A 25745-nucleotide genomic window follows, 5' to 3' on the forward strand; every position below is an offset into this window, starting at 1 on the left:
GAAAAACAGAGCTAGGCGTGTGTGTGTGTGGAAAGAAGCAGGAAACTCACATGCAACTACAGTGGACGGAGTAAACGTGTGTGTGTGTGTGTGTGTGTGTGTGTGTGTGTTCATGCTTTAGCGTGCTCTCATTAAGTGTGGAATGAGAAGCATGTGGCATGAGGATGTGATGAAATCCTCTATATAACTCGGGCCACAGTGGATAGTACCGCTGTACAGAATGACATCACTGTCTCTCAGTGTCAACACAGAGAGCAGTTTGGAAACTCTTTTCTTCATTCTTATTGGCTTTCCGTACGTTGTTTGGTCATATTCCAGTTATTCATGTCGCAAGAAAACGAGGGCGAGGCTTGATTTTATAGGGCGTGGCAGATTGATTTCAGCCGTCAAACCCAAGCTCGAATTTAAGGCAGAATTACACTCCATTGATAAATGAGGGCCTATACCTAGAAGTTATGCTTATGCGGGAACACCTTACTCAGTGGCAAAAAACTACTACAGCCCATACATCTAAATAGAAATGTCCTATCTGATTGATTGCATTGAACACGGGTTTCCGAAAGTGGGGTCCGGGGACCCCTAGGGTACTTGAGGGAGTTCCAGGGGGTACCTAGCTCAATTAGAGATAATTATAAGGAACCAAATGGACCCTTATGGGTCTGTAACTCAGAGACTGTACAAATGTGTACACTCCGAGTTAAATTAACAGTGGTTTTACAATATAAATTGGGGTACCACAGATAGAAATGCCATTAAATCGGGGGTCCATAGCATAATGCGTGTGAATTTGGGGGTCCATGAAATTAATATGTTTCGGAATCACTGCAAAAATCCTCCCTTATCGGGGTCACTGGCATATGTTTTCAAATGGGGGGTCCGTGGCCTAATAAATTTAGATTTGGCTGTCCTTGACACGAAAAAGTTTGGGAACCATTGGAGTAAACAACGTTAAACTAAATTTGCCACTCGATTTGCCACTCACTTTATGCATGCGCATACCCTCTATATGCTTCATCACTCTCTCGGCTATAAGGGGTCCCTGGCCTGAGAAAAAATGTTGAAGAGCCTTCACATCCTTTGGTTTGGTGCGTCTGTTCCCCCGGCATGCAGGAGAGCGAGGAGCTGTTGTTCCGCGCTCTGTGCCCGTGTCTAACGATTGTACATTGCACCTGTGTGTAACGACGTATTTGTACATTGCACCTGTGTGTAACGACGTATTTGCACATTGCAGGAGAGCGAGGAGCTGTTCTTCCGCGCTCTGTGCCTGTGCCACACGGTGCAGGTGAAGGAGGAGGAGACGGTGGACGGCATCAAACATGGCCTCCACCAGGGCAAGTCCTCCTCCTTCTACATCTCCTCCTCGCCCGACGAGGTGGCGCTGGTGGAGGGCATGAAGAGGTGAGCGAACACACTACATTATAATAGTTTTGGGCTTTTTCATTATAGTTTAGTTTTAGTTAGTTTTGACATTTTCTTCCTTCTAATTCAGTTAGTATTTTAGAGCGGGTTTGCTAGTTTGTATTATTTATTTATTTTTTTGTGACAATGCCTAGTTTTAGTTTAGTTTTTATTAGTGTCAGTTTTCGTTTTTTTATACTTTGGATTTTGTCAGGTGCAGGATTCAAAAAGGTCAGAGTAGCAAACGAAATATACCATTTAAAAATATATATTCAGTTACTGTAGAAAAACTATAACTGAGGGCATTTTGTCTATAATTTCAGTTAGTTTTGTAAACATAATACAGTTCGTTAACTATAATAACCTTGGCAGGCAGCCATGCACGCATCGCATGCGCACACTTTTTTTTACTTTATTACCTTATTTGACTTTATCACCCCGTTTGATTTTACAACATTGTTTTATCGCCATTTTATTTCATGGCCTAAAGAATTAACGACACAGATGCATTGGATAATTGAAAGAGATGATGGTTTAGTTGCAACACTAAAATGTCCCCAAACCCCCCCCACACTCAGGCTCGGGTTCACGTATCTGAGACTGAAGGACAGTCACATGGAGATCCTGAACCGCAATGACGAGATCGAAAGGTGAGTGACGTCGTAGAACCGCATGTGCGACAAGATCAATGACTAGAGCTTCCGCGCTGCGCTGTGAGCTCGTAGAGAGGTGGTCCCCAAACTATTTCATGTCAAGGACCACCAATTTGACACTAATTATCCCCACAGACCCCCATTTGAAGAGATATATACCATGCATGCAGGTACCTCCCATAAGAGAAGATTTGCAGAGATTCTCAAACCGTTTAATTTCATGGACCCCCAGTTTGATATGCATTAGTCTACGGACCCCCATTTAATGGCACTTCTATCTCTGGGACATCCAATTGATATAGTAAAATCTATGTCAATTTAACTCTGAGAGTGTACAAATGGAACCAAATGGACCCATTTGTACACTCTCAGAGTTACTATCATTTAGCTGGGGACCCCCTGGAACTCCCTCAAAGAGGGACCCCACTTTGGGAACCACTGTTGTAAAGTGTCTATTTTCCGCGCAGGACACCGTTGTGTTGTATATGGAGCTAAAAGTGTAACACAGACTTTTAATAAACGTTACATAGAAATGTAACGTAAATACACCAGATTTAGCAGAGATGCTATAATTTCGGACATTGGACACTAAACAAAACTGACATAACAAAGACATCGTGAGAGGACAGCATACATAAACAGAATTAATTTCAAACGAAAAGAAAAGTTTAAAACTCTTGCTAGGGTACGTAGGCCAACTCTATTGTGGACTGAGAGTCATACGTGATCACAAGATGGACACAAGAGTCCTGCCTCTGATAACTGGGGATTCCTTTTTTTATTATATATATTATACCATATTTTAAAAGGTTTCCTCAGGTACGTCAGAGATATTATTTGGCTGTTGTGTAAATTTGACATGTACGATGTAGCATTGAAGTGTCATTTTGTTTCTGCCTCTTGGCCAGTTCCCACTTTCAAAAGAGACTCAGTCTCAATAGGTTTTCACTGGTCAAATAAAGGTTCAAAACAATAATAATAAATTGAATAGTAAAGCGGAACTCTCTCTCTTCACAATCAAATGATTTGTGTCAATGTATTTGCTGATGACCACAGTGGATCACACAGTTCAGTCCATGTGTGTGTGTGTGCATGTGTACAGTATGTGTTCCACTGAATATATTTACAACTAGGAGTTCACAAATATATAGAAGAGTGCAGTATGTAGCCTGAGGAACAATTCTTGTATTATTTTGCCACCTAGTGGTTACTGGTGGCATTGTAATGTGAGGTGATCAGGAAAAAAAAGCCATTATGTATGACAATGAACAGCTTAGAGTCAACTCAGCCATCACCACAGCAAAACCACTTACACCACCTTAAAATATCTATCAATATGTTCAATGTGACATGCACAAAATAAAGTGGCCCAGTGCGACAGCTGGGTGGGTAGGGCAAAGCCCAAAAACTGTGAGACACCACAGAAGAGAGGAGGGGAGGAGCATCTGAGAGGATTTAATTGAACTACTCTCTGTCTGTCTGTCTGTCTGTCTGTCTGTCTGTCTGTCTGTCTGTCTGTCTGTCTGTCTGTCTGTCTGTCTGTCTGTCTGTCTGTGTGTCTGTGTGTCTGTGGGCGTGTGCGTGTGCGTGTGTGTGTGGGGGGGTGCGTGTTGTCAGGTTTGAGCTGCTGGAGGTCCTGACCTTCGATTCCGTCAGGAGGAGGATGAGTGTCATCGTCAGAGACACCAGAGGTAATACATAATGCACACACACACACACACACACACACACACACACACACACACACACACACACACACACACACACACACACACACACACACACACACACACACACACACACACACACACACACACACAGACTCTAGTGAGTCTGTGTGCGTGCTCGCTCATGCTCACGAAGGTGCGTGCTGTACTGGACAAGTGGGTCACAATTTCACAAGTATAAGGCAGATGGCGGGCGGCGGTCCCCGGGGTGTATACCGGGGGAAGACATTCACCATGGGGGAGCCAACGACCTACAGTACCTTCCTCATTTGTATTACCCCGATAAAAACAGAATTCTCTCCTCTCTGTCTCTCTGCTGCTGTGTGTTCAGGTGAAGTGTTCCTGTTCTGCAAAGGTGCAGACTCCTCCATCTTTCCTCGAGTCGTCTCGGGCAAGGTGGAGCAGGTCAAGGCCAGGGTGGAGCACAATGCAGTGGTGAGAACGCACGCACGTAATTGTTGGAAAGCACACTATGGGCCCTATTTTGGTCAGTGCCTTTCACCTTATCCCTGATCTTCTTTGCCTTTTTTTTTTACGATTTTGAAAAACACTTAGAATCTACAAGCTCACAACATGTCAATGTAGATTGGCTAGATGAACAATTGTAACACTCTCTGATTGATTACCGTGATATAAGGTTCACTGCGGGGATGTTCACTATCCTTTGAAGAAGCACCCGTCCATTATCGTCGTTCCGTGTCACGAAAATCCGCTTTGAAATGGTGCAATGGTTTGTTATAGTGTTTGATAATCCTCCACCGCCCGCAACCAGCGAGGAGCAGGGAAGCACGGGCGGAGCCAATAGCGTCCCATAGACATTGCGCCTCAGTTTCCCAGAAGCCCTAGCAAGCCAGTGACTCATCGAGTTCAGCTTATGTCATCCCAACGTGTCATGAAAACCCATAGAGTATTAAAAGTTATCAAAACACGGCGAAATAAACATAATTAAACAAAAGACGGGTTCAACAGAGAAAGACAACATGGAAAAAAGACGGGTTTAGCGTGTTCCGCGGTCAAACTGTTAGAATGTTTTTCAAAACAAAAATAAGTTTAGGGATAAATGGGAAGACATCGCCGAAAACCGGGCCACAGGTGTGTGCCGGGTCACTCATGTGGTATATTTGTATGCACACGACCACAGTTGAGTACACACGCCTGCACAGAGAGACCTAATACAAGGGTGCTAGTGGTCGCACGGACATGAGAACACTCAACGGCACTCACTCACACACTTGTTGGAAAGTGTAGCTCATGCCTTGTTAGGGCCGAGTGACTCCAATCATGTTATGCATTATGCGTTATATTGATTTGGTAGTCTACCACGGCGGTTATTTGGCATGCATTTCTAACTTGCATTACTTTAATTAAAGAGTTTAATTAATTACGTATTCATTTTATTGTTAGTGTGTGGACTGTGGAACGGAAATAGTTCACACTTACAGTGGTAGTTGTTGCATACTTGCATCACATCACTGCCTCGGTTTTAAATTAAATGGCCATTCCTGAAGCAACCTGGAGGCCATTAGGGGACAGACAATGTCAACCAAGTTTGAATGCGGTGTGGTCCGTGTTACTATTATGTCTTTCCCTATGTCTCTCCCCCCCTCTCTCTGTCTCTCTCTGCGATTTACGGTCAACATCAATATAATATAAATACATCTCCAGCTGTCCCAAAACAGAGCTTTTATACAGAAAGTAGGCTGTAAATAGCACACAACAAACAAATCAGACACTGCCTATTTTGGAGAGCCTCAGTGGGCCCACACAGCCCACAGGCCCCGCTGTTCACAATCTAGCCAATGTGCATGGAATCCGCATTGGAACACGCATGGAATGCGTACAGAGATATACACACACCGCAAAAACCAAGACAGCCAAGAGGAGCGAGGTGAGCTGGACAGAGATGCTGAAGAACACCCAGGAACCCAAGCAGGTTATAGACCGATTCAGGTCTCATGGTCGCAGGCAACGTATTTCCTGTAGGCGGAGACAACATATCTGCGGTTTCCCCGCACCTCCTTCTACTACAGTGAATGTAAAAGTGACTGATGTTAGTCTGCCTCAAACGTTACTCTTTTACCTGCTTTTTACTAACACTAACATTACAAAGATGCCCAGAACATCGGGATGAACCTGTGTAGTTAGACGACATCTGGGATCTCATACACAGCAATCTTTACTCTTTTCTCTCCTTCCGTCTCCATTTCTCTTTTGAAAATGTATGTGTGTGTGTGTGTGTGCGTGCATCCAGGAGGGCCTGAGGACGCTGTGCGTGGCGTACCGGCGCCTGGGCCCAGAGCAGTACCGGGAGGTGTGCCACCTGCTCAACTCGGCCAAGCTGGCGCTGCAGGAGAGAGACCGGAAGCTGGCCGAGGCCTACGACCTCATCGAGACGGAGCTGGTGCTGCTGGGAGCCACGGCCGTGGAGGACAGGTCAGACACTGTCACGCACTCAGTGGTGGAAGAAGTACTCAATTGTTTTACTTAAGTAAAAGTACTGTATACAATACTGCAATTTAGAACTACTTCGTTACAAGTAAAAGTACGGAATATAAAATGTACTTGAGTAAAAGTACAAAAGTATCGGCATCAAAATGTACTTAAAGTACTAAAAGTAAAAGTGCGACGCATTGTGAGCTTGTAGACCGGCTATTTTCACATGGCCGAAATGTATAGGGTTGAAGTGGTTAATGTATGTTTTCAAATCAAAATTTAAATCGCCAAAGCAACTATAGTAACTAACGTTTTCAAATAATTGTACTGAAGTAAAAGTAAAAGTTTACCAAGCACAGCTGGACTTAATTAACACCCCCGCGTACCTTCTCCTTGGCCCCCGCACGCACGCAGGCTCCAGGAGAAGGCGGCGGACACCATCGAGGCGCTGCACAAGGCGGGCATGAAGGTGTGGGTGCTGACGGGCGACAAGATGGAGACGGCGGTGGCCACGTGCTACGCCTGCAAGCTGTTCCGCCGCAGCACGCACATCCTGGAGCTCACCACCAAGCGCACCGAGGAGCAGAGCCTGCACGAGGTGCTCTTTGACCTGAGCAGGACCGTGCTGCACACGCACGGAGCCAGCATGAGCCGCGACAACATGTCCGGGTAAGGCTGGACGGACTCCATGCATGCAGGTTAAAGATGGAGTGCCGTGATTTTTAGGGCACTTTTTCCTGTTTATGTATGTAGTCTATGGCATTGGTTCCCAAAGTGGGGTCCGGGGACCCCCAGGGGTCCTTGAGGGAGTTCCAGGGGGGCCCGGAATTATGAACTAAATGGGCCTTTATGGGTCTGTAACTCTTTTTTTTGGGGGGGACCCCCCCCCAAAATAATTTCAGGACCCCCCGAGGGGTCGCGACCCACAGGTTGTGAGAACCCCTGGTCTAATGACCCGATGAAGATCAAATAGATCGAAACGTTGTCAGAACTCTCAGTAAAGAACGTCTTTCTTGTACCATGTGGTGTGCTCCATCCAATATCTAACCCCCATGGTCTAATTTATGGTCTCTTTTCTGACGTTTTGATTTTGCCAGATTTTGCCAACTTCCGGGTATATACAGTATGATGGTGACGTCACGCGCATAATACCCTCAATATATGTTTCCGTTTCCCCTGCAGTCTTTCGGGCGACTACGCCGACTACGGCCTCATCATCGACGGCGCCACGCTGTCGGCCGTGCTGAAGCCCGACCACGAGGAGTCCAACTCGGGGAACTACAAGGAGATCTTCCTGGAGATCTGCCGCAACTGTAGCGCCGTGCTCTGCTGCCGCATGGCCCCGCTCCAGAAAGCACAGGTGGGGGGGGGGGGGAGTGGTATAATTAACCCATTTTGGGGGTGGGAACCCCTTTTTGGTGTTTTAAAGCATTACGTTATGCTTTAACTGTTGAGAAATAGCAGATCTGCAAGCTCATAGCTTGAGCTTGCAGACCTGCTAGCTTGCAGATCTGCTATATCCACAACTGCTATTTTTTTTAAATCGTGAAAATCTTTGAATATATATTCTTAACGTTTTTAACTCAAAGCTTTGCAGGGGGTCCCTGGAACAACATATTTTCAGATGGGGGTCGGCGGCCAAATACATATAATTCTAGGGGTCCTTGACATGAAATAGTTTGAGAACCACTGATCAGGATTTAGAAGACATTTGGTTCCTTTGAATACATCTGGTCTTTGTAGAGTCCAACATGGGTTAATTGGCTCTATATATGCACACGCGTCATTTTGGAAAGAGCCTTCCCTATACTTCCTTCACATCTGTCAGTGGCGTGCACAGATAGACACTAGGTGGTGCTAGAGCACCTGCCCTCTGCCCTCTGGACAGCAAAGTGCCCTTTTGATTATTTTATTATTTTACAGTGTACACAGTGTACACTGTATGTGGACCATGGTGACATTGATCCTGATAAAGCTTCCAATATATTATTTATGCCCCAAAATCTATAAATCTCACACTATTAAGGCAACCGGCCGGTTCCACGCGCTGCACAAGGTGCCCTTTTTTCACTTGAGCACCTGCCCCTCTAAATGTCTGTGCACGCCACTGACGCCACCTGTTATCGATGATACTAATGAAGGCTCTGTTCCATTCTGGTCAGGGGTGCTGCTATTGTGCGTGTTGTTGGCGCACTGAAAACACTCTGCTACACCAGTGGGTCTCATAAAGTGTCCTTAAGTGGGTTCCAAATGGCCCCGTACGTACGGGTGTGTTACTCTGAGAGTGTATACGGGTCCATTTGGTTCCATTCTGTGTGCATAGAGCCCGTTCGTCCGTCCACCCACACCTCCTACACCAGAGTGTGTGTGTGTGTGTGTGATTCAGGTGTGCTGCTGACTATAACACTGTGTTTGTCTCCTCGTCTACAGATCGTGAAGCTGATCAAAGCGTCGCCCGAGCACCCGATAACGCTGGCCATCGGCGACGGAGCCAACGACGTCAGCATGATCCTGGAAGCCCACGTCGGAGTCGGTGGGTTTTCACGTTATACGGCTTGCCATGATATACAGCAGTGATTCTCAACTTGCTGGGGAAAGGGGGGTGGGGGGGGACAAATGGTTTTGTGAATGAAAGTTGTGAAAACAGCCGATCTACAAGCTCACAACGCCTCGCAATGCGAGGCATTGTGAGCTTGTAGATGGGCTTGTAGATCAGCCCGAAAAGTTTGAGAACCACTGAGAGAAGAGGGTTTGATTTGCTGCCTCAGAGACATAGGCCTATGGCCTAAATTCTCCATTCGTTGTCAATGGCATTTAATGTTTGTGTACAAAAATCTATACTATAGCTGAATATAGGAGAGGCTAGCGCCCCTCAAAACCACACCAGTGCATGTGAAGTGAGGGGCGCTCTTATCATCATCATCTCATTCCGGCCAATCACAATTTGCGTCCTCAGCAGCGTCTTCAACATTTGTGTTTACACAATGTTTATGTTTACACAAACACTCAAAGCTGGTAATTCATTGTCAATGGCATTTAATATATATATATATATATATTATTATATATATATATATATTATATATATTTTGTCCAGCTTTGAGGGTTTGTGTAAACACTAAACACAAACATTGAAGGCAAAAGTCAAGACGCAAATTGCCAGAACGAGATGACGTATATGATGAGACCTATGATGATGATGATGAGAGTGGCCCCTCACACAGGTGTGACTTTTAGTGAAAAACAACTCACGGCTCACGCGGCAGCTTTCTGCCTGTCGTGCTTTGCGAACCACTCGTGGCTTCCGTCCTCCGCCATCGCCTTGTCGAGCAACGCGTCTCCGTCAGGGTCCGGCACGGAGAGAGGCCTGAACGCCTCGTCTCCCACGAAGCAGATCTCGTGGCCGTCCGGGTCGGCCAAAACCACCACCTCCACCGTGGCCTTTCCCGGGGTGTCCAGGCTGACCAGCGGCGTCAGGATCTCCTGCTTTTCCCTCTCCATCAGAGCCTCGAGGCCCGCCAGCTGCTCTCGCGGGCACGAGAACGCCATTCGTCCGAAGGCCGTTCCGTGGTCGACGGTCTCGGCGATGCCGCGAAGCTCCAGCTTGCACTGGCCATCCGCGAACGCCATCAGCGCCATTTTCTTCTCGTCGTCCTCGTCCATCACCGTCATTCCCAAAAGGGAAGCCCAGTAGTGCGTGGACGTCCGGAGATCGGACACCGCGAGACACACCTTTTGCACCGGATCGCTCGGAGGCTGTTCTTCGTCGAGCAGATAGAAGCGATATCCTCCCGGTGCTTCCGTCAGATAGAGCGCTTCTCCTACATCCGTGAGAGGCCAGCCTGATTTCCTAGCGTTGCTTACAGCTTGACTCGACTGCAAAGTAAGCCCCAAGAAATCATTGCCGAGGCGATATTCTCCCACTCCATAGTTGTACGTCAGTTCGGCGACAAAGTGGTCATCCTCGGCCCCGAAACCAACCATCGTCTTACTCCACCTTCCGCCGTAAGGACCGTTACAGGCCGCTTTGCATCCTTCTTCAAACTCCTCGTGGCGTAACACCTTCATGCCGAGTACATCTCGGTAAAAGGCGGCCGCTTTGCTTCTATCGCCCACTTTAAAAACAAAATGCAAAGCCCGTCGTGAGGCCATGGTTCACGAGCAGAATACTTAGTGCAGTACACATTACAGTACTGGAGGCCAGTCTATGATGTCAGGACCGTGACGTCATATTGAGGACATCAGGAATCACCATATATGGGCATAAAAAAGGACATACAAATACGGAGATTTTTGGATTCATAGATAGATGTCTGGACAGCCGCTGCACATGTGTGCATTTATAAATACTGTAGTTGCATCTCCTTAAGTTATGGGACATATATATGTTATACAAGAGGCTTGAATATAAGATAGTTACGGGTATGATGCGTTTGATATTTTATGGTTGGATAATATCAGAATTTAATTTAAGCTGTATGTTAACCAGTCCCTACTAGGCATCCAAATATGTTTTGTTTTTTGTTCATAGGCTTGTAGCAGTGTTGTTTTCGTCGACTAAAACTAAGACGAAAAATGTTTGTCGACTACCTTTTTCCACTGAAGAAAACTAAATGGAAACTAAATGAAAACTATGCTATGGTGACTAAAACTAAGACTAAATATATACTGACAATTTCGTCAACAAATAAAAACTACACTAAAATGTTAGGAAGGGACTAGTGGACAACAGATCCAATAGCCTATAAGTCATTTTACACTTGGTTGCATGCTGAAAATAGCAGATCTACAATCTCACAACGCGTTGTGAGCATGTAGATCGGCTATTTTCAGCAGGTGAAAAATCAGTTATTATGACGGCAACAAGGCCCGCCAACACTAATACATTCCAGGTGACTAAAATGTGACTAAAACTAACTATTCAAGAGACTATGACTAAAACTATAATAGAAATTTGCTGCAAAAAACAACATTGGCTTGTAGGTCTTTGATTATGTGGTTAAAGTCTTGTAAAGTATATTGTGTCGCGCTCTCTCTCTGTCTCTCTCTCTCTCTCTCTCTCTCTCCCTAGGAATCCTGGGTAAGGAGGGTCGTCAGGCAGTGAGGAACAGCGACTATGCCATCCCCAAGTTCAAACACCTCAAGAAGATGCTGCTGGTCCACGGACATTACTACTACATACGCATCTCGGAGCTAGTGCAGTACTTCTTCTACAAGGTAGAGTACACGAACACAGCGTCACGTCACGACGTTTGTCAAGAATGAAGAAGAATATACTGGCCGGAGTCTTGGCCGTCCCCGACAACCTGACTTTTAATTGCTCACCCAAGACTATATATACCAACTTTAGCTGAGGACATTGCGGGATTCATATTAGCGTAGAATGTACTATAAACATACTTATACATAATGTATATATACTGTATATTATGCATGATGGGAGTTGGATGTTCGATGTTCTTCAAGGTGTATCATATCCATTCCTTTTGTCCTTCTCTTCCCAGAATGTGGTCTTCATCTTTCCTCAGTTCCTCTACCAGTTTTTCTGCGGCTTCTCACAGCAGGTATAGACACAATCAGACGCACGCACGCACGCACGCACACACGCACGCACGCACGCACGCACGCACGCACGCACGCACGCACGCACGCACGCACGCGCGCACGCACGCACGCACGCACGCACGCACGACCATACACGCACAACCATACACGGCACTACACTACGCACGCGTGCCACTCACTAGGCATTCCTGCATAACTTTTGGGTTTGATGATGATGTTAGGCGCATACCCTCTATTGTATTGCATCCCCCCTCACCCAACAACAACAACATTTCTTTTGGCATACTCTCTGTCTCTCTCTCTCTCTCTAGCCCCTGTACGACACCGCATACCTGACGCTGTACAACATCAGCTTCACGTCGCTGCCCATCCTGCTGTACAGCCTCATGGAGCAGCACATCAACACAGACATCCTCAAGAAGGACCCGGCGCTCTACAGGTAGCGACACCCTGACCCCAGAAACATAATGTCTCTACAGGTAGCGACACCCTGACCCCAGAAACATAATGTCTCTACAGGTAGCGACACCCTGACCCCAGAAACATGTGTGCACCTTTTCCCCACCATTGTTGAGTTTCTATTTCAGTGAAATGGTTCAGTGGTGCAGGGCAACTTTGACGATGGAGAGGGCCACTATAGGCTATAATTTCCACACTCACTCCAGACGCGATGCCATTGCATCGCGTCATTGCATCGCGTCGCACTGCGGCGCGTTTTGAGCTTGTAGATCAGCTATTTTTGCTATTATTTGAATTGGAATCCTGAATATTTATTTTGCTATTTTTGAATTGGAATCCTGAAAAGTAACCTTGAAAATAACAATAACATTTTAATACTACTCATTAAGTTACTAATATATAGACTGAAGTAATTAAAGTGGGTCGTGTTTGGAATTGTAACAGAGATCAATAATATATCAGTATTAAGATATTAACCTGATATGAGGGTCACATTAAGTTGCCCATGCATGCAGGTTTACCTGGTGAAGGATGAATGATGATGATGTGTGTTTTCCCACGCACACACAGGGATATCTCTAAGAACTGCTTGCTGCGATGGCCCATCTTCATCTACTGGACGTGCCTAGGCATCTACGCCGCCCTGGTCATGTTCTTCGGTGCCTACTTCCTGTTCGACAACACCACCTTCACCAGCAACGGACAGGTAAGGCTGGACAGCCGGTCACCTGCGAAAGGAGAACAATAAATCCACAAAAGGAAAGTCATGTGTTTAAACTTTAAACCCATTAAGACCTGGATAACTGTGTCACTTTAGTTTTTTTTTTTTTTTTTTTAAGATATTTTTTTGCGGCTTACGCCTTTATTGATTTTTTAAGGGATAGAAAGTAGGCTGACAGGAAACGGGAGAGAGATGGGGGGATGACATGCGGTAAAGGCCGTGTCGGGTCCGGGAGTCGAACCCGCGGCACACCGCGACTGGATCACCAGTCCGGTGCCCAGACCGTTACGCTACGGCCTGGGCCGTCACTTTAGTTTTTAACCATTATTATTTTTATTTTTTTGCGGCTTCCACCTTTATTTTTTATTTATTTTTTATAGAGGGACAGACAGTAGGCTGACAGGGAATGGGGAGAGAGATGGGGGAGTGGCATGCTTGTAAAGGCGATCGGGAGTCGAGGCCGCGGCACACTGCCAGGTGCCTGGACCGCTGAGTCATGGCCCAGGCCGCTTTTACTTTAGTTGTTGAAAAATAGCAGATCTATAAGCTCATTCAGCTCATGAATTATGAATCCAAGCATTAGTCACGGAATTCTGAATCCATAGTTTTGGTGCTTAGTTTAGATCAGCACATTTGGACTAGTGGCTATATGGCCGAATTTGAGCAATGGATTCAGAATCATGAAAACCCCCTAGTTTGACATGTCACATGCTACTTAGCATAATGACATTTTGAGAATTCTGTCATATAGGTTGGTACGTACCCAACTCTCAGCAACTATCACAAAGTGTCCCAAGGGAAACAAATTGGAACAAATTGATAGGTGACACCTTTAAGAACACATTTGTGAAAAAAAACAGTGGTAAGCTTTTATTTTGCCACACCTTTTCCAAATTTTCCCTTATTATTTTGTAGAATCTGGTCTCTGGTCTTAATGGGTTAAACACAGTTTTGAACATATTGATAATATTAAGTAATCATTCTTATGATTCTGTATATCTGAAGGGAAAAAAATAGTATGGTAATTTGCTTCCATCTGTTATCATTAATGTTGTCAGCTGTCCATAACACCTTCTCAAATGTCAAAACTGGAAATATTTTCTTCCCAACGGCTGACATAATTATTATTATTATTCTACAAAACCATATCTATATAGAGCAGGCCTGTATATTAATTTTGTACCGCTTCATTTTAATCTGTTTGGTTTGTGTGCAAACAGTCCCAAAGTCACATTTTGCTGTTGCGTGGATAGCTCATTAAACCAACTAACATTCTGATATGATATGATATGATATATGATATGATATGATATGATATGATACGATATGATATATGATATAATATGATAGTACGATATGATATAGTAGCCTACTTTATTGTCAGTTCGCACTGAAATTCTGCTGCCGCAACACTTTCTCAGCTCTGTCCTTGAACACTATACTAGGCCTCGATATTACATAACATTAATTAATTGTACAAATCTTTCATGTAACTGCTTTCATGGCTGACTTGCTTTAATGTTACGTGGGTGAGTCTTTATTAGAACACCCTTGCGGAAGATTAAATAGGACCTTGCCCTTCGTGCAAAAGCTTATTCACTCACTCTTAAGGCCTCGACACACCAGGGCGTGGATGGGCAGTCAGGCCGTTGAGAAGTATCTGTGCCTGATGATCGGCCATATTTTGTGCTGTGTGTCCTACAGTAATTTAGTTGGGCCCAATCGCTCGATTACAGTAAGCATGTTCAATTGACAGTGGGAATCGTTGGGAAGGAAGATGCATTTCAATCGCATTCTCCCTACTGTATAGTACGGGCAGCAGAGAGAGAGAGAGAGAGAGCTTTCACATTCACATATATTTGTAGCTTCCCTCGTTAAACAGACACACCGGCACTTCATGGATGCGATGCTTTTATGAAGCACTTATTTTCAGTGCAGGCACAGAAAAGTGCCACGATGCCATCTGATCGTCGACGTGTTTGCCGCTACTTTGACACGTCACCTGACATCAACCCGAGCGACGCAGTTAATCACCACAAGACAGCTTGCTGTCTGCGAAGACAACGCCTGCTGGTTCATTTCCCCTCCGTGTTTTTTTGTGGCTTTGGCCTTATTTTATATTTTTTATGGAGGGATAGAAAGTAGGCTGACAGGAAATGGGGGAGAGAGATGGGGGGGGGGTGACATGCAGTAAAGGCAGTCGGGGTCAGGAGTCGTGCCCGCTGCACACTGCCCAGACTATTGGATTACCAGCCGAGGTGCCTGGACCGCTGAGCCACGGCCCAGGCCCCGTTATCAGTGTTATCAGCTTTTAATTGCGCTCCCTTTTGAGAAAGTGCACTCATTTTGGACGCATGTTCAAGTCTTTCTCGTCAAGCAAAACCGTGACGGGACGTCTCACCATTCATCTCTTACGAGTCTTAAAGCACTGCGGCCGGGGCGGAGCCACCATCTTCCTCCGTTTGTTTTCCGGTTTATACGTTTGCATCCAATTTTGATTCTCAAAATTGTACTTTAATTTTTTATTTATTTTCTCTCCTATGATTTCCTTTCTTCTTTCTCGCCCCTCTTATCTTCTTGGTCCTCTGCTCTTACCTTTGTGTTGCTTTTTCTTTTTGCTTCTCTTTCCTTCCCCCAGCTAATGACAACCAACACACAGATGGTAAGCCTGAACCTCTGTCTCTCTCTGTCACTCCCCCCCCCCCCCCCCCCCCCCCACTAGTATCCTACTTCCTGTTTTGTCCTGTCACGTGACCCAACACCGAACCCACCACGCCCATGCATCGCCAACCATCCAATAGTTTTCCAGTCATTCACTCCATGTCCCGCCCACAGCTCTCTAGAGTAGACCAATGAGGTGTATGAGGCTGTGTCGTTAGCCCCTCCTCCCTTCAGTAGTATTGAACAAAGACTGTATGTAGCCACTGTGCGTAGTGTAGTGCCGTGTATGGTTGTGTGTGTGTGTGTGTGTGTGTGTGTGTGTGTGCGTGCGTGCGTGCGTGCGTTTTCCTAACCTAACAGATCTTTGTCAGGTACCTCACGAAGACCTGGAAGGTGGATTAAACGATGTATCTTGAATAACGTTTTGTGGGAGCTTCAAGATCTGTGTGCCAAATGCAATACTTTCGGAACGGTTTCTCATTATCCTGCACTGTCAAATCGGCTTGGTTGTGCGTGTACCGGTATTATCTTTAGCTGTACCTACTGTATGTTTCTGTCCTAGGCCACGTTTTCAGGTTAGGGTAGGGGTTGGCTATTGTGTGCGTGCATATTACTGTCGTAGCAAAAATAGCCGATCGTTAGATCAGCTATTTCTGCTATATTTGAATTGAAATCTTGAATACGTTTTTGCTATTTTTGGAATTGGAATCCTGAAAAGTAACATTTGTATATAATTTTAGATATATTATAGTTCATAAAGTCTATATTGGACATTAAAAAAAAGACAATTTTATAACATAATACTTATGTACTAGTAATTATCTGAAATCAACAATATACCAATTTTCTGATAATAACCTGCGGGCCTCATTAAGTGATGGTGGGGGCCGCATGTGGCCCCCGGGCCGCCAGTTGCCCATGTATGGTTTAGAAGTATCTAAACTAGGATTGCCACGATCACGATCAGGACATTTTAGTGGCATTGAACATTGGAAAATATTACCAAAACAGGTCATGCCTTTTGTTTTTCCAACAGATTAATCTATACAGAAAGCTTTAAAGAGTATGACGATTATGCAAAAATCTGAAATGATTGCGATCAGGCGATCATGTAATCATTTGTGACGTAGGCCTACTAGCGATTTTGTGAAGATGTCACTCCTGGGGTTCACACTAGTAAAACCAGCAAGCTGAATGTTAACCACCAGTCCATACTCTACCTTCATTATCATCGTCATACTCCATTTACCAACACTGCCAACGCCAGCCAGTCCCTTTCAAACTCATCACTACTCCTATTTACCTCGTTTCATTCATGTTTACACCTTTCCTATAACACGCTCATGGACTCTAGTGTGCAAAGAAGACATATTTACTATAGTTCACAAGGCCTACGGGTATGACATGTTATGCTAGTAACTTCATCTACAGTATGGTATGCTCTTCAGATGTTACTTTGACTTTTACATGGTAGGGTATTGTTATAGTAGACCATGTACCATGTAACTTCTACTATAATGCACATGATACAAATTCAGCAGGTAATGTGCAAACTGTACACCCGCCAATAATGGCATGACAGTTACACTGTTAACGGGATAAACTTGGGAGATTTTCAACCAAATTCTGATGTGAGGAGAACAATAGTGTGGCAAAGAAAATACCCATCTGTGTATTTCTCTACGCGGAATGTTGACATTGCAACGATGACGTCAAATGCGTTGTTTCACGTGATCAGGGATCAGGGATCAACATATGGAATGAATTCTGTACTGGTTTTGATGAGGTCAGATCAACATAATGTAATGTCAGAAGAGGTCAGTGTCCTGATCTTCATATATGGAGACGGCCATATATGGGGCGTGTCACGAGGCGTGACGGACTGATGACCGTATATGATGGCGTGACGTGTCACAAGGTGTGATGGACTGAAAACCATATATGGAGGCGTGACGGATCGACTGACGGATGGACCGACTGACTGACAGGTGTTGCAGGTTTTCATAGTAATCTGCAACCTACCGTCGCAATTACTGATCTCCTCATAACAGAAAGAAAAGGGATTTGGGTTGACGACTGGCTACATTTCCCTTCAAGTGCACCACGTGTGTTGAGTACAGGTGTGACGTGCAAAAGCAGCTTTTTATAATTTCCAAATAAGGACAGTGCTTGTAGGTTAGTGAGGCAGGGAAAGTCCCAATGCGACCTCACCCCCTTGTGCCATGTCTCCATATCTCATCTCTCCATAACGCACAGATATATATGGGTGCATATCGTTGGTCCGACACGCAATAGTCCGACACTCTACCGCAAACCCTAACCTAACCCTAACCGCACTTCATTAGCCGCGGGTGAGTCTTAACCGGCCATGTACTGTATGTGTCTTGTATGCGCCACGGGAGATTCTCAACGGTACCAGCCACGTATGTCGGACTATATTGGTATGTCGGAATAACGTATATGCAGATATATCATGTTTATCATGTCTAACGTACCCCCGTCTGCTGGGTGAAGCAATAAAAGTAATGTCCCGTCCGCCAGAGCAGAGACCGGCAAATACTGCCGTCGCTAATGACTCAACAGTGAAAAGACTTTTCTCACAGACCCAACAGCAGTGCAATTGAGTATAGACAAATCCACCGTTAACTGATTAGCTACACCTGGCCTATACAGGGCACTAATCCATGGAGCAGTGCCCTGGCCTGCAGTAGGCCAGGTGTAGCTATCACTTACTTAATGGTACACCTCAGTAATGGCCGCGCCCAGGGCAACCCTCTCTGTGGATTTGTCTGTAAACGCAGCAGTGTGAATGGTATATCTGAAATATTACGCAGGATAATTATGGCTTGTCTGACATTGCCTCTTCTCTACTTCCCTTATGACTTTCTTCCCGTTCGTAGATGTTTGGAAACTGGACGTTTGGGACGCTCATCTTCACCGTGCTCGTTTTCACCGTTACGTTCAAGGTACGCACGCACGCCGGCACACACAGACACATACACACACATCAGTGCATAGCAAGGACTATAGATTCAATTGATTCAATCAATCAATCAATCACTCACTCACTCGCTTTCTCTCTAGCTGGTTCTAGATACTCATTACTGGACGTGGATCAACCATTTTGTCATCTGGGGGTCCCTCATCTTCTTTGTGCTCTTCTCCCTCCTCTGGGGAGGCATCATCTGGTACGATTCTACCTATTCCAATGTGACATGTCAGACATCTAACCCGGAGCAATTTAGAGAATTATAATGAATTATTCCTCTCCTCTCCTCTCCTCTCCTCTCCTCTCCTCTCCTCTCCTCTCCTCTCCTCTCCTCTCCTCTCCTCTCCTCTCCTCTCCTCTCCTCTCCTCTCCTCTCCTCTCCTCTCCAGGCCCTTCATGAACTACCAGAGGATGTACTACGTGTTCATGCAGATGCTGTCGAGCGGCCCGGCGTGGCTCAGCATCATCCTGCTGATCACAGCCTGTCTGCTGCCCGACGTGGTGAAGAAGGTGATCTGGAGGGCCCTGTGGCCCACCACCACGGAGCGCATCCAGGTAGGAACGCATGGGAGGAATGGCCGGGGGCCGATCTACAAGCTCACAGCACGTCACGACGTTACGCGCTGTGAGCTTGTAGATCTGCCGAAGACAGTTGGTGTGTAGATGGAAAAAGAGCTCAAGTGTACACTATACACAGGTCTAAGAGGGGTCTAAGACATGTAGTGACTAAACTGTAGTGATGTTGATTAAATCCAAAATATTCTGTAGGGATGCACCGATCGATGCGACATAATCGGTATCGGACGATATTTACCGTTATCGGGCAAATAAAGCTGACATTAACCGATGGCAGTAGCTGATATTTATTTGTTGTTGATAAGCATTGTTACATATCTATTGTTATCTGCAGTCTACCAAGCCATAGATTCAGAACATTTATTTATTGTATTGAACACATTTGTCTGCCACAAAATAATATATATATATATATATATATATATATATATATAAACATATATACACTGTTATTTTAAACATCGGTATCGGCCAAGAATTTCCATATCGGTGCATCCCTAATTCTAAGGCAGTAGATAGATAGATAGATAGATAGATAGATAGATAGATAGATAGATAGATAGATAGATAGATAGATAGATAGATAGATAGATAGATAGATAGATAGATAGATAGATAGATAGATAGATAGATAGATAGATAGATAGATAGATATATCCGATTGGGTTGCGCTATATGCTAGTGGTTTTCTTGGAACATTTTTGGTCTAGTGGCTACATACTCTCAAATATCTTATTTATAATAAATTGAGTTGACGTGTTTTTTTCTTTTAAGGATTGTATAATCGCAATATTACACTCGAGGGCTGTGCTTCACAGTCAGTAATGGCACTTCTGCAATGCTTACGGAGCAAGGCGGCGGTGGCTCAGGGGTAGAGTGGCCGGATGGGAACTACAAGGTTGCCAGTTCGAACCCGGGCTCCCCCAAAGTTCATGTCGAAGTGTCCTTGAGCAAGACACTGAACCCCTAATTTCTCCCGATGTGCAGGTTGGTGCCTTGCACAGGTTTCCTCTGTCATCGGTGTATGAATATGTGCGTGAAAGGGTGAATGGGTGAATGTATAATGCACAATCTATGTGAAGCACCTTGGATAAAAGGCGCTATATAAATGCACCATTTACCAACGCTGTCGTGCCAGTAATGCAGGCAAAATACTCCCTCTCGTGTAATATTGCTTAATACTGTACACACAGGCTGTTGGTTCCGTATCACACACTGTAACTAACCATGTGATGAATCTGTGTGGGCATATTATTATGTTCAGATGTACGCAGGCTTCGGTTACGTCCCAGCCATACTGGACGTAAGTCAAGTCGACTCGACCCGTCTGTGTGCAGTGCTCACCTCACTCTAATCAACACCGACATAGACTTATAGGAGTGAAACAGTAAAAGATCCTCGCCTCTTCATTTAACTCGGAGAGAGGGTGCGAATACGACCCATTTTGCGTCGGGTTCCCTTCGTACCCTTTCGTGAGTTATACAAATGGATGGAATAAATGTAGCTGTGTGCATTGTGCTGCAGTGTTGCTCCACTATTTGCTACTCCTCCAGTTGTACTAATAGTATTTTTGGTGGAAGACAGTGTGCCGTTTGTCTCTGGCCACAAGCATGAGACGGTTTCGGTTTCCTACTGTGTTTTTTTTGCTGTGAACTCTTGAAGGCTATGACCTTTTCCTCTTGACCCGGAAGAGCTTCCATAACCTTCCTTCTCCCCCCCCCCTCCCCCCGGTAACCCCTCTATCTCTGCTTATTGGTAACGATGAACAGTGTTGTCCATCATTCTGAAAGATCTGATTCTTCTGAAAGGCGCGATCATTCAATCGATATATGTTTTTCGATCATTTGAATAATCGAGTACACTATATAGAAATACATATGACCAATGACAAAGCTTCTATGGAAATCTTTGAATGCAGATTGTGGCCCCTATAGATGTGTCACAGAGACTACCCCCCCCCCAAAAAAAGGTCATTAAATATAAGAGAAATACTGAAAAATATGCTTATACTAGCAGCTTCAATGTGAAGAAATTCCAATTGCTTTATAATCATGAAAAAAAATTAGTCTGATTAACCACTTGAGCCAATAGACTAGATGTAAAACGGTCAAATCATCGCTGCTTATTTAACTCTGAGAGGGTATACCGATGGCACGGGCACCAAATGAACGCTTACAGGTAAACATACCGAACGGTATATACTAAATAGCCAGCTCAGAGGAATGAAGATCTTTGGGTTGTGAGGAAAAAACTTTGATCCCAACTGTGTGGTCTTTGAGGCTTTCAACTGTTATTAACTTCATAAACTAACTCTTTTACCCTCTCCTCTCCTCTCCTCTCCTCTCCTCTCCTCTCCTCTCCTCTCCTCTCCTCTCCTCTCCTCTCCTCTCCTCTCCTCTCCTCTCCTCTCCTCTCCTCTCCTCTCCTCTCCTCTCCTCTCCTCTCCTCTCCTCTCCTCTCCTCTCCTCTCCTCTCCTCTCCTCTCCTCTCCTCTCCTCTCCCGCTGTGTGTGTGTGTGACGGACACAACAGACGAGGCGTCTGTGCCTTGCCTCTGAGCCGTCCACCATCTTCATGCTGTCTCAGAGCCAGGCCTCCAGCCGAATGAGTTTCTGAGCCGGCACAACCCCCCCTCCCCCCACCCCACTCCCGAAGGTGACCCATCTATCTGTCCTGTCCCCCATCTCTCTCTCTCTCTCTCTCTCATCCTGTTTGTATCATTTCACTCTCACAAGCTCGTGACATGTGCCTGTTTCCGCCCCCCGCCCCCGCTTTCCTGTTCTTAAAGGACAAATTAGTTTTTTTTTCAACCAAGGTTAATGTTTCAGATTGTTATTAGGCTAGAGAATTCGGCCTATTGTAACTATTATGGCGTATTTACTTATTTATTTTTTCATTTGCTGCTTTTTTTTGTTTCAGGGATTTTCGCTATTTTTGACAGAGGGGGCGGGGGCATTCGAACATGGGGCTTAAATACGTCTTTTTCTTTTTTTCTTACAAAATGTTATTGTGATTTCTTTATTAATATAGTCCTACTAGACCCCGGGAAATTACATCTGACCACAAACGTTCACAGGATCTACTGAATGTGAAAGGTAGATACTGGAGGGATGCCATACTGTGGGGTCAATATGTCAGTTTATCACCTCCTCCTTCACATTCAGTAGATCCCGTGATCTTTTGCGGCCAGATGTAATTTTATGGGGTCTAGTAGGACTATAGTAAATAATACAAAATAAATCGCGATGAAAATACATACATATTTAGCGCCTGCATGTTTGAATGCCCGCACCTCCCTGTCGAAAATAGCTAAAATTGCTAAAACAAAAGAAAGCAGCAAATAAAATAAAATAATTTACTTTCTCAAATAACAACCTAAATCATGAACCTTGGTTGAAAAATACTAAAGTTGTCTATTAACATCCTGGATGTCTATCTTATTTATTCTATACTTTCACTGCAGTCACCTTTCTTTCTCCCTCTATATGTTCCATCTTCTATACGTGCATGATTGTTATCACCGTGGCCAGTGAGTTTTTCCGCATGCTGCAATGTTTTATTCTGGATTCTGGATGCACGTGAACAAAATCAGTCTTCTGTCTGGAGCCAGTACAGAGGCTATACTTGTACTGTACATTGACAATATCAAAGTACCTGCATTCAAGTGTTTTCATACTCAGATGTGAATTAACCACTTTCAGCCTTCCCTATTTTGGGAATTATTTAATATTTGAAGTAAAGTAAATTCAAACATTTTCAAAAACTTTTGAAAGTTTTATATATAATATATATATATATAAACAACAGTAGCAGATTAACAAGCTTGAGCTTATTTATCTGCTACTTTTGCCATGCAACACCGTCATATCACAAAGTATAAACTATAGCAGTGGTTCCCAAAGTGGGGCCCGGGGACCCCCAGGGGTCCTTGAGGGAGTTCCAGGGGGTCCTCAGCTTAATGATAGTTTGGAACCAAATGGACCCTTATGGGTCACCCTTATGGGGGTCCGCGGGCTTAAGCGGTTAATATCCAAGCTGTTTCTGAAGGCTCCTGTCTGCAGATCTCCTATACCTATATGACCAGAACACTGGATTTTGACAAACTATGGTCTGCGATGTCAATGCAGAATATACTGAGAATGATGTGATATCGTGTCGTATATGTCGTATATGACTTTGACATGTGTGTGTGTGGTGCTTCCACACTATGATGATGTGTCTGTATGCTATACAGATGATGATGTTTACAGTCGCAAATTGTGTATTGTGCTTTTTTTTTTTTTTTTTTGCTTTGTGATCTTAAAGTTATGCGCATCCAGAGTGTGTAAGTGTTGTACGCGCAGGTATGAAGGCAATTACTTATTTGTGTGTTTGCTGTTGTGTGCACGTGTGCGTGCGTGTGTGTGTGTGTGTGTGTGTGCGTGCGTGCGTGCAGAATGTAAAACCTATGAGAGAGCCTGAGAGGCTTGTGTCCTTCCAGAGTTCTCACTCCTTACTAGATGTCACAGAGGGCTAGAGGCCCTCATCATGGTAAAACATATACAGCCTATACATGTGTGTGTGCGTGTGTGTGTGTGTGTGTGTGTGTGTGTGTGTGTGTGTGTGTGTGTGTGTGAGTGTGTGTGTGTACGCGCGTGTGTGTGTGGTTGCAGTGAGGTGCTATAAGGGAGGAGGGTGTTAACAGGTTCTTTGCCTTGCTGTGGCGTTTTGGTATGTTTTAAAAATGTGGGTGTTAACTTGTGACTAACACAGGGAACGGCGTGCATGCATGCGTGCGTGCGTGCAATTTTCAAAGGCCTTAGTTTCTATGATTGTACGTACAACATGTACGTGTGCGTGTGCGTGTGCGTGTGCGTGTGCGTGTGCGTGTGCGTGTGTGTGTGTGTGTATGTGTGTGATAGAGAGAGAGAGAGAAGAGGGTGGGTGCAACAGAGAAGAAGAGAGGTAAAGCCTCACTCTGGGCTCATAACGGTGTTGCACGCTTTCTTTCTTTCTTTTTAGACAGTGCTTCCGTTTGCATGATTTGACTTGGTCTCGCCTCCGTACAGGCGTGCGTATTCCTATGCTTTGGCACAATGTTTTGGTGTTGCCGAGAACTTGTACGTGTGCCTGTGCTAATGTGACACACCAGAGGAGAGATTTTCATCACAGCTGTGGTTGACGATTAAGCCACGTTTTTTTTTAGCAGTGGTGGAAAAAGTACTAACATTTTGTACTTGAGTAAAAGTATCAATATTGCTACAGTATATGGAAATACTCCGTTACCAGTAAAAGTCCGGGATTCAAAATTTAGTACAAATACCACCAAACTGTACCGGTAAGTACTTAAGTCAATGTACTTTCCACCACTGGCTCATAGATATCTTTGTGCTCCGGGGGTTGAAAATGAAATCATAAGAAAGTACAAATGTAACCAAATTGACCTGTAATAAATAAACAGTCAGGTAGGACGTCACAGTGTGTTTGCTGATCTCGCGGCCTGTGATGAAAAACGTCTCCTCCTAAATATATATATATATATATATATATATATATATATATTGCTCGGACCGTCATGCTTCCAACCGTCGTCTCTCTGAGGCCTCATACACACATATCAAATACATGTTCTGTGTTCTGTCTGTGTTTGATGGCCGCCATAATGAATTTCCAGTGGGAGTCATAGGTTTTGACCAAACATGTGTGTTTGATGGCTGCATGTGTTCTGCCTATCGAACACAAATGTTTGGTCAAACCACGTGCATGACTCCTACTGGAAAAGCATTGAGGTGACCATCAAACACAGAAAAGACACAGAACATGTGTTTGATATGTGTGTGCATGGGGCCTGACCAAACCACAGAACTCCGTGACTGACGTGCTCCCCTCTCCCCCTCTCTCTCTCTCTCTGTCTCTGTCTCTCTCTCTCTCCTTTCAGAACGCGGATAAGCTGTATGAGGGTCAACTGTCGGAGTTCACCCCACTGTCCCTGCATGGCAGCAGCGACCCAGCTGGGGGGGCCGTCCCGGGTGGGCGCCTGCAGCGAGGCACCGCAGCGGCCGCGGCGTCCCAACGCTACAACATGGCTGCCCCCAACAACAACCCACGCAGGTCCGAACCCCTCCTCCTCACCAAGAGACTGATGTTCACGCGCTGGCGGAACACGCCAGACTACTGCACCTTCGCGCCGCTGCTGCGCTTCGCGGCAGACGGTGGCTCCCCGCGCTCCCCCGCGCGGGCGGGGGCGGGCCCCGAGACCGCAGTCTAAGTTCATTTAAAACGTTTTCTACCTTTAGTATTATTATTATTATTTTCTTTATTAGATAATAAAATATATATATCTAGTAAAAAGACTGAATTTCGAGGCCTCGATCCGAGGCTTTTTTTAAGTGTCATATCCATTCCGGATACAGGCAAAGACAAAAGACGATTATTGTAAGCCTGTCCTATATGGAGTGGAGTTCGACCCAGGAAATGCAACTGGGTCCAAATCACGGCACCACACTGCTTGACACGCACCGGTCCAATCGTGAAGTCGTAGAGCGATCTTAAAGATGGACTGCCGTAATTTTTTTCCCACCCTAA

The 25745-nt window shown here is 45.0% G+C and overlaps 2 protein-coding genes across 2 annotated transcripts in view; one reads left to right on the forward strand and one right to left on the reverse strand.

Moving 5' to 3' along the window:
* atp11a (ATPase phospholipid transporting 11A) overlaps positions 1-25439 on the forward strand; it is a 75585-nt gene extending 50146 nt beyond the window's left edge. The window contains exons 15-31 of the mRNA XM_083758777.1: positions 1232-1398; positions 1977-2048; positions 3669-3742; positions 4110-4213; positions 6030-6211; positions 6626-6880; positions 7394-7571; positions 8642-8744; positions 11283-11428; positions 11716-11775; positions 12088-12215; positions 12806-12941; positions 15595-15618; positions 18518-18583; positions 18702-18805; positions 18996-19161; positions 25099-25439. Of these exons, the coding sequence (XP_083614903.1) occupies positions 1232-1398; positions 1977-2048; positions 3669-3742; positions 4110-4213; positions 6030-6211; positions 6626-6880; positions 7394-7571; positions 8642-8744; positions 11283-11428; positions 11716-11775; positions 12088-12215; positions 12806-12941; positions 15595-15618; positions 18518-18583; positions 18702-18805; positions 18996-19161; positions 25099-25428 (2295 nt within the window). The 3' untranslated portion in view covers positions 25429-25439. The remainder of the gene's footprint in view (positions 1-1231; positions 1399-1976; positions 2049-3668; positions 3743-4109; positions 4214-6029; positions 6212-6625; positions 6881-7393; positions 7572-8641; positions 8745-11282; positions 11429-11715; positions 11776-12087; positions 12216-12805; positions 12942-15594; positions 15619-18517; positions 18584-18701; positions 18806-18995; positions 19162-25098) is intronic.
* On the reverse strand, positions 9467-10363 carry LOC310854112 (glyoxalase domain-containing protein 4-like; the record flags this gene model as incomplete). The annotated part of the gene is made up of 1 exon (XM_083758629.1): positions 9467-10363. One exon carries the CDS (start codon positions 10361-10363, stop codon positions 9467-9469), a length of 897 nt encoding a protein of 298 aa, XP_083614755.1.
* Positions 25440-25745: the final 306 nt, after the last annotated feature.

Source organism: Protomyctophum parallelum, assembly GCF_964188405.1.
Source record: "Protomyctophum parallelum genome assembly, chromosome: 23".
Taxonomy (NCBI): domain Eukaryota; kingdom Metazoa; phylum Chordata; class Actinopteri; order Myctophiformes; family Myctophidae; genus Protomyctophum; species Protomyctophum parallelum.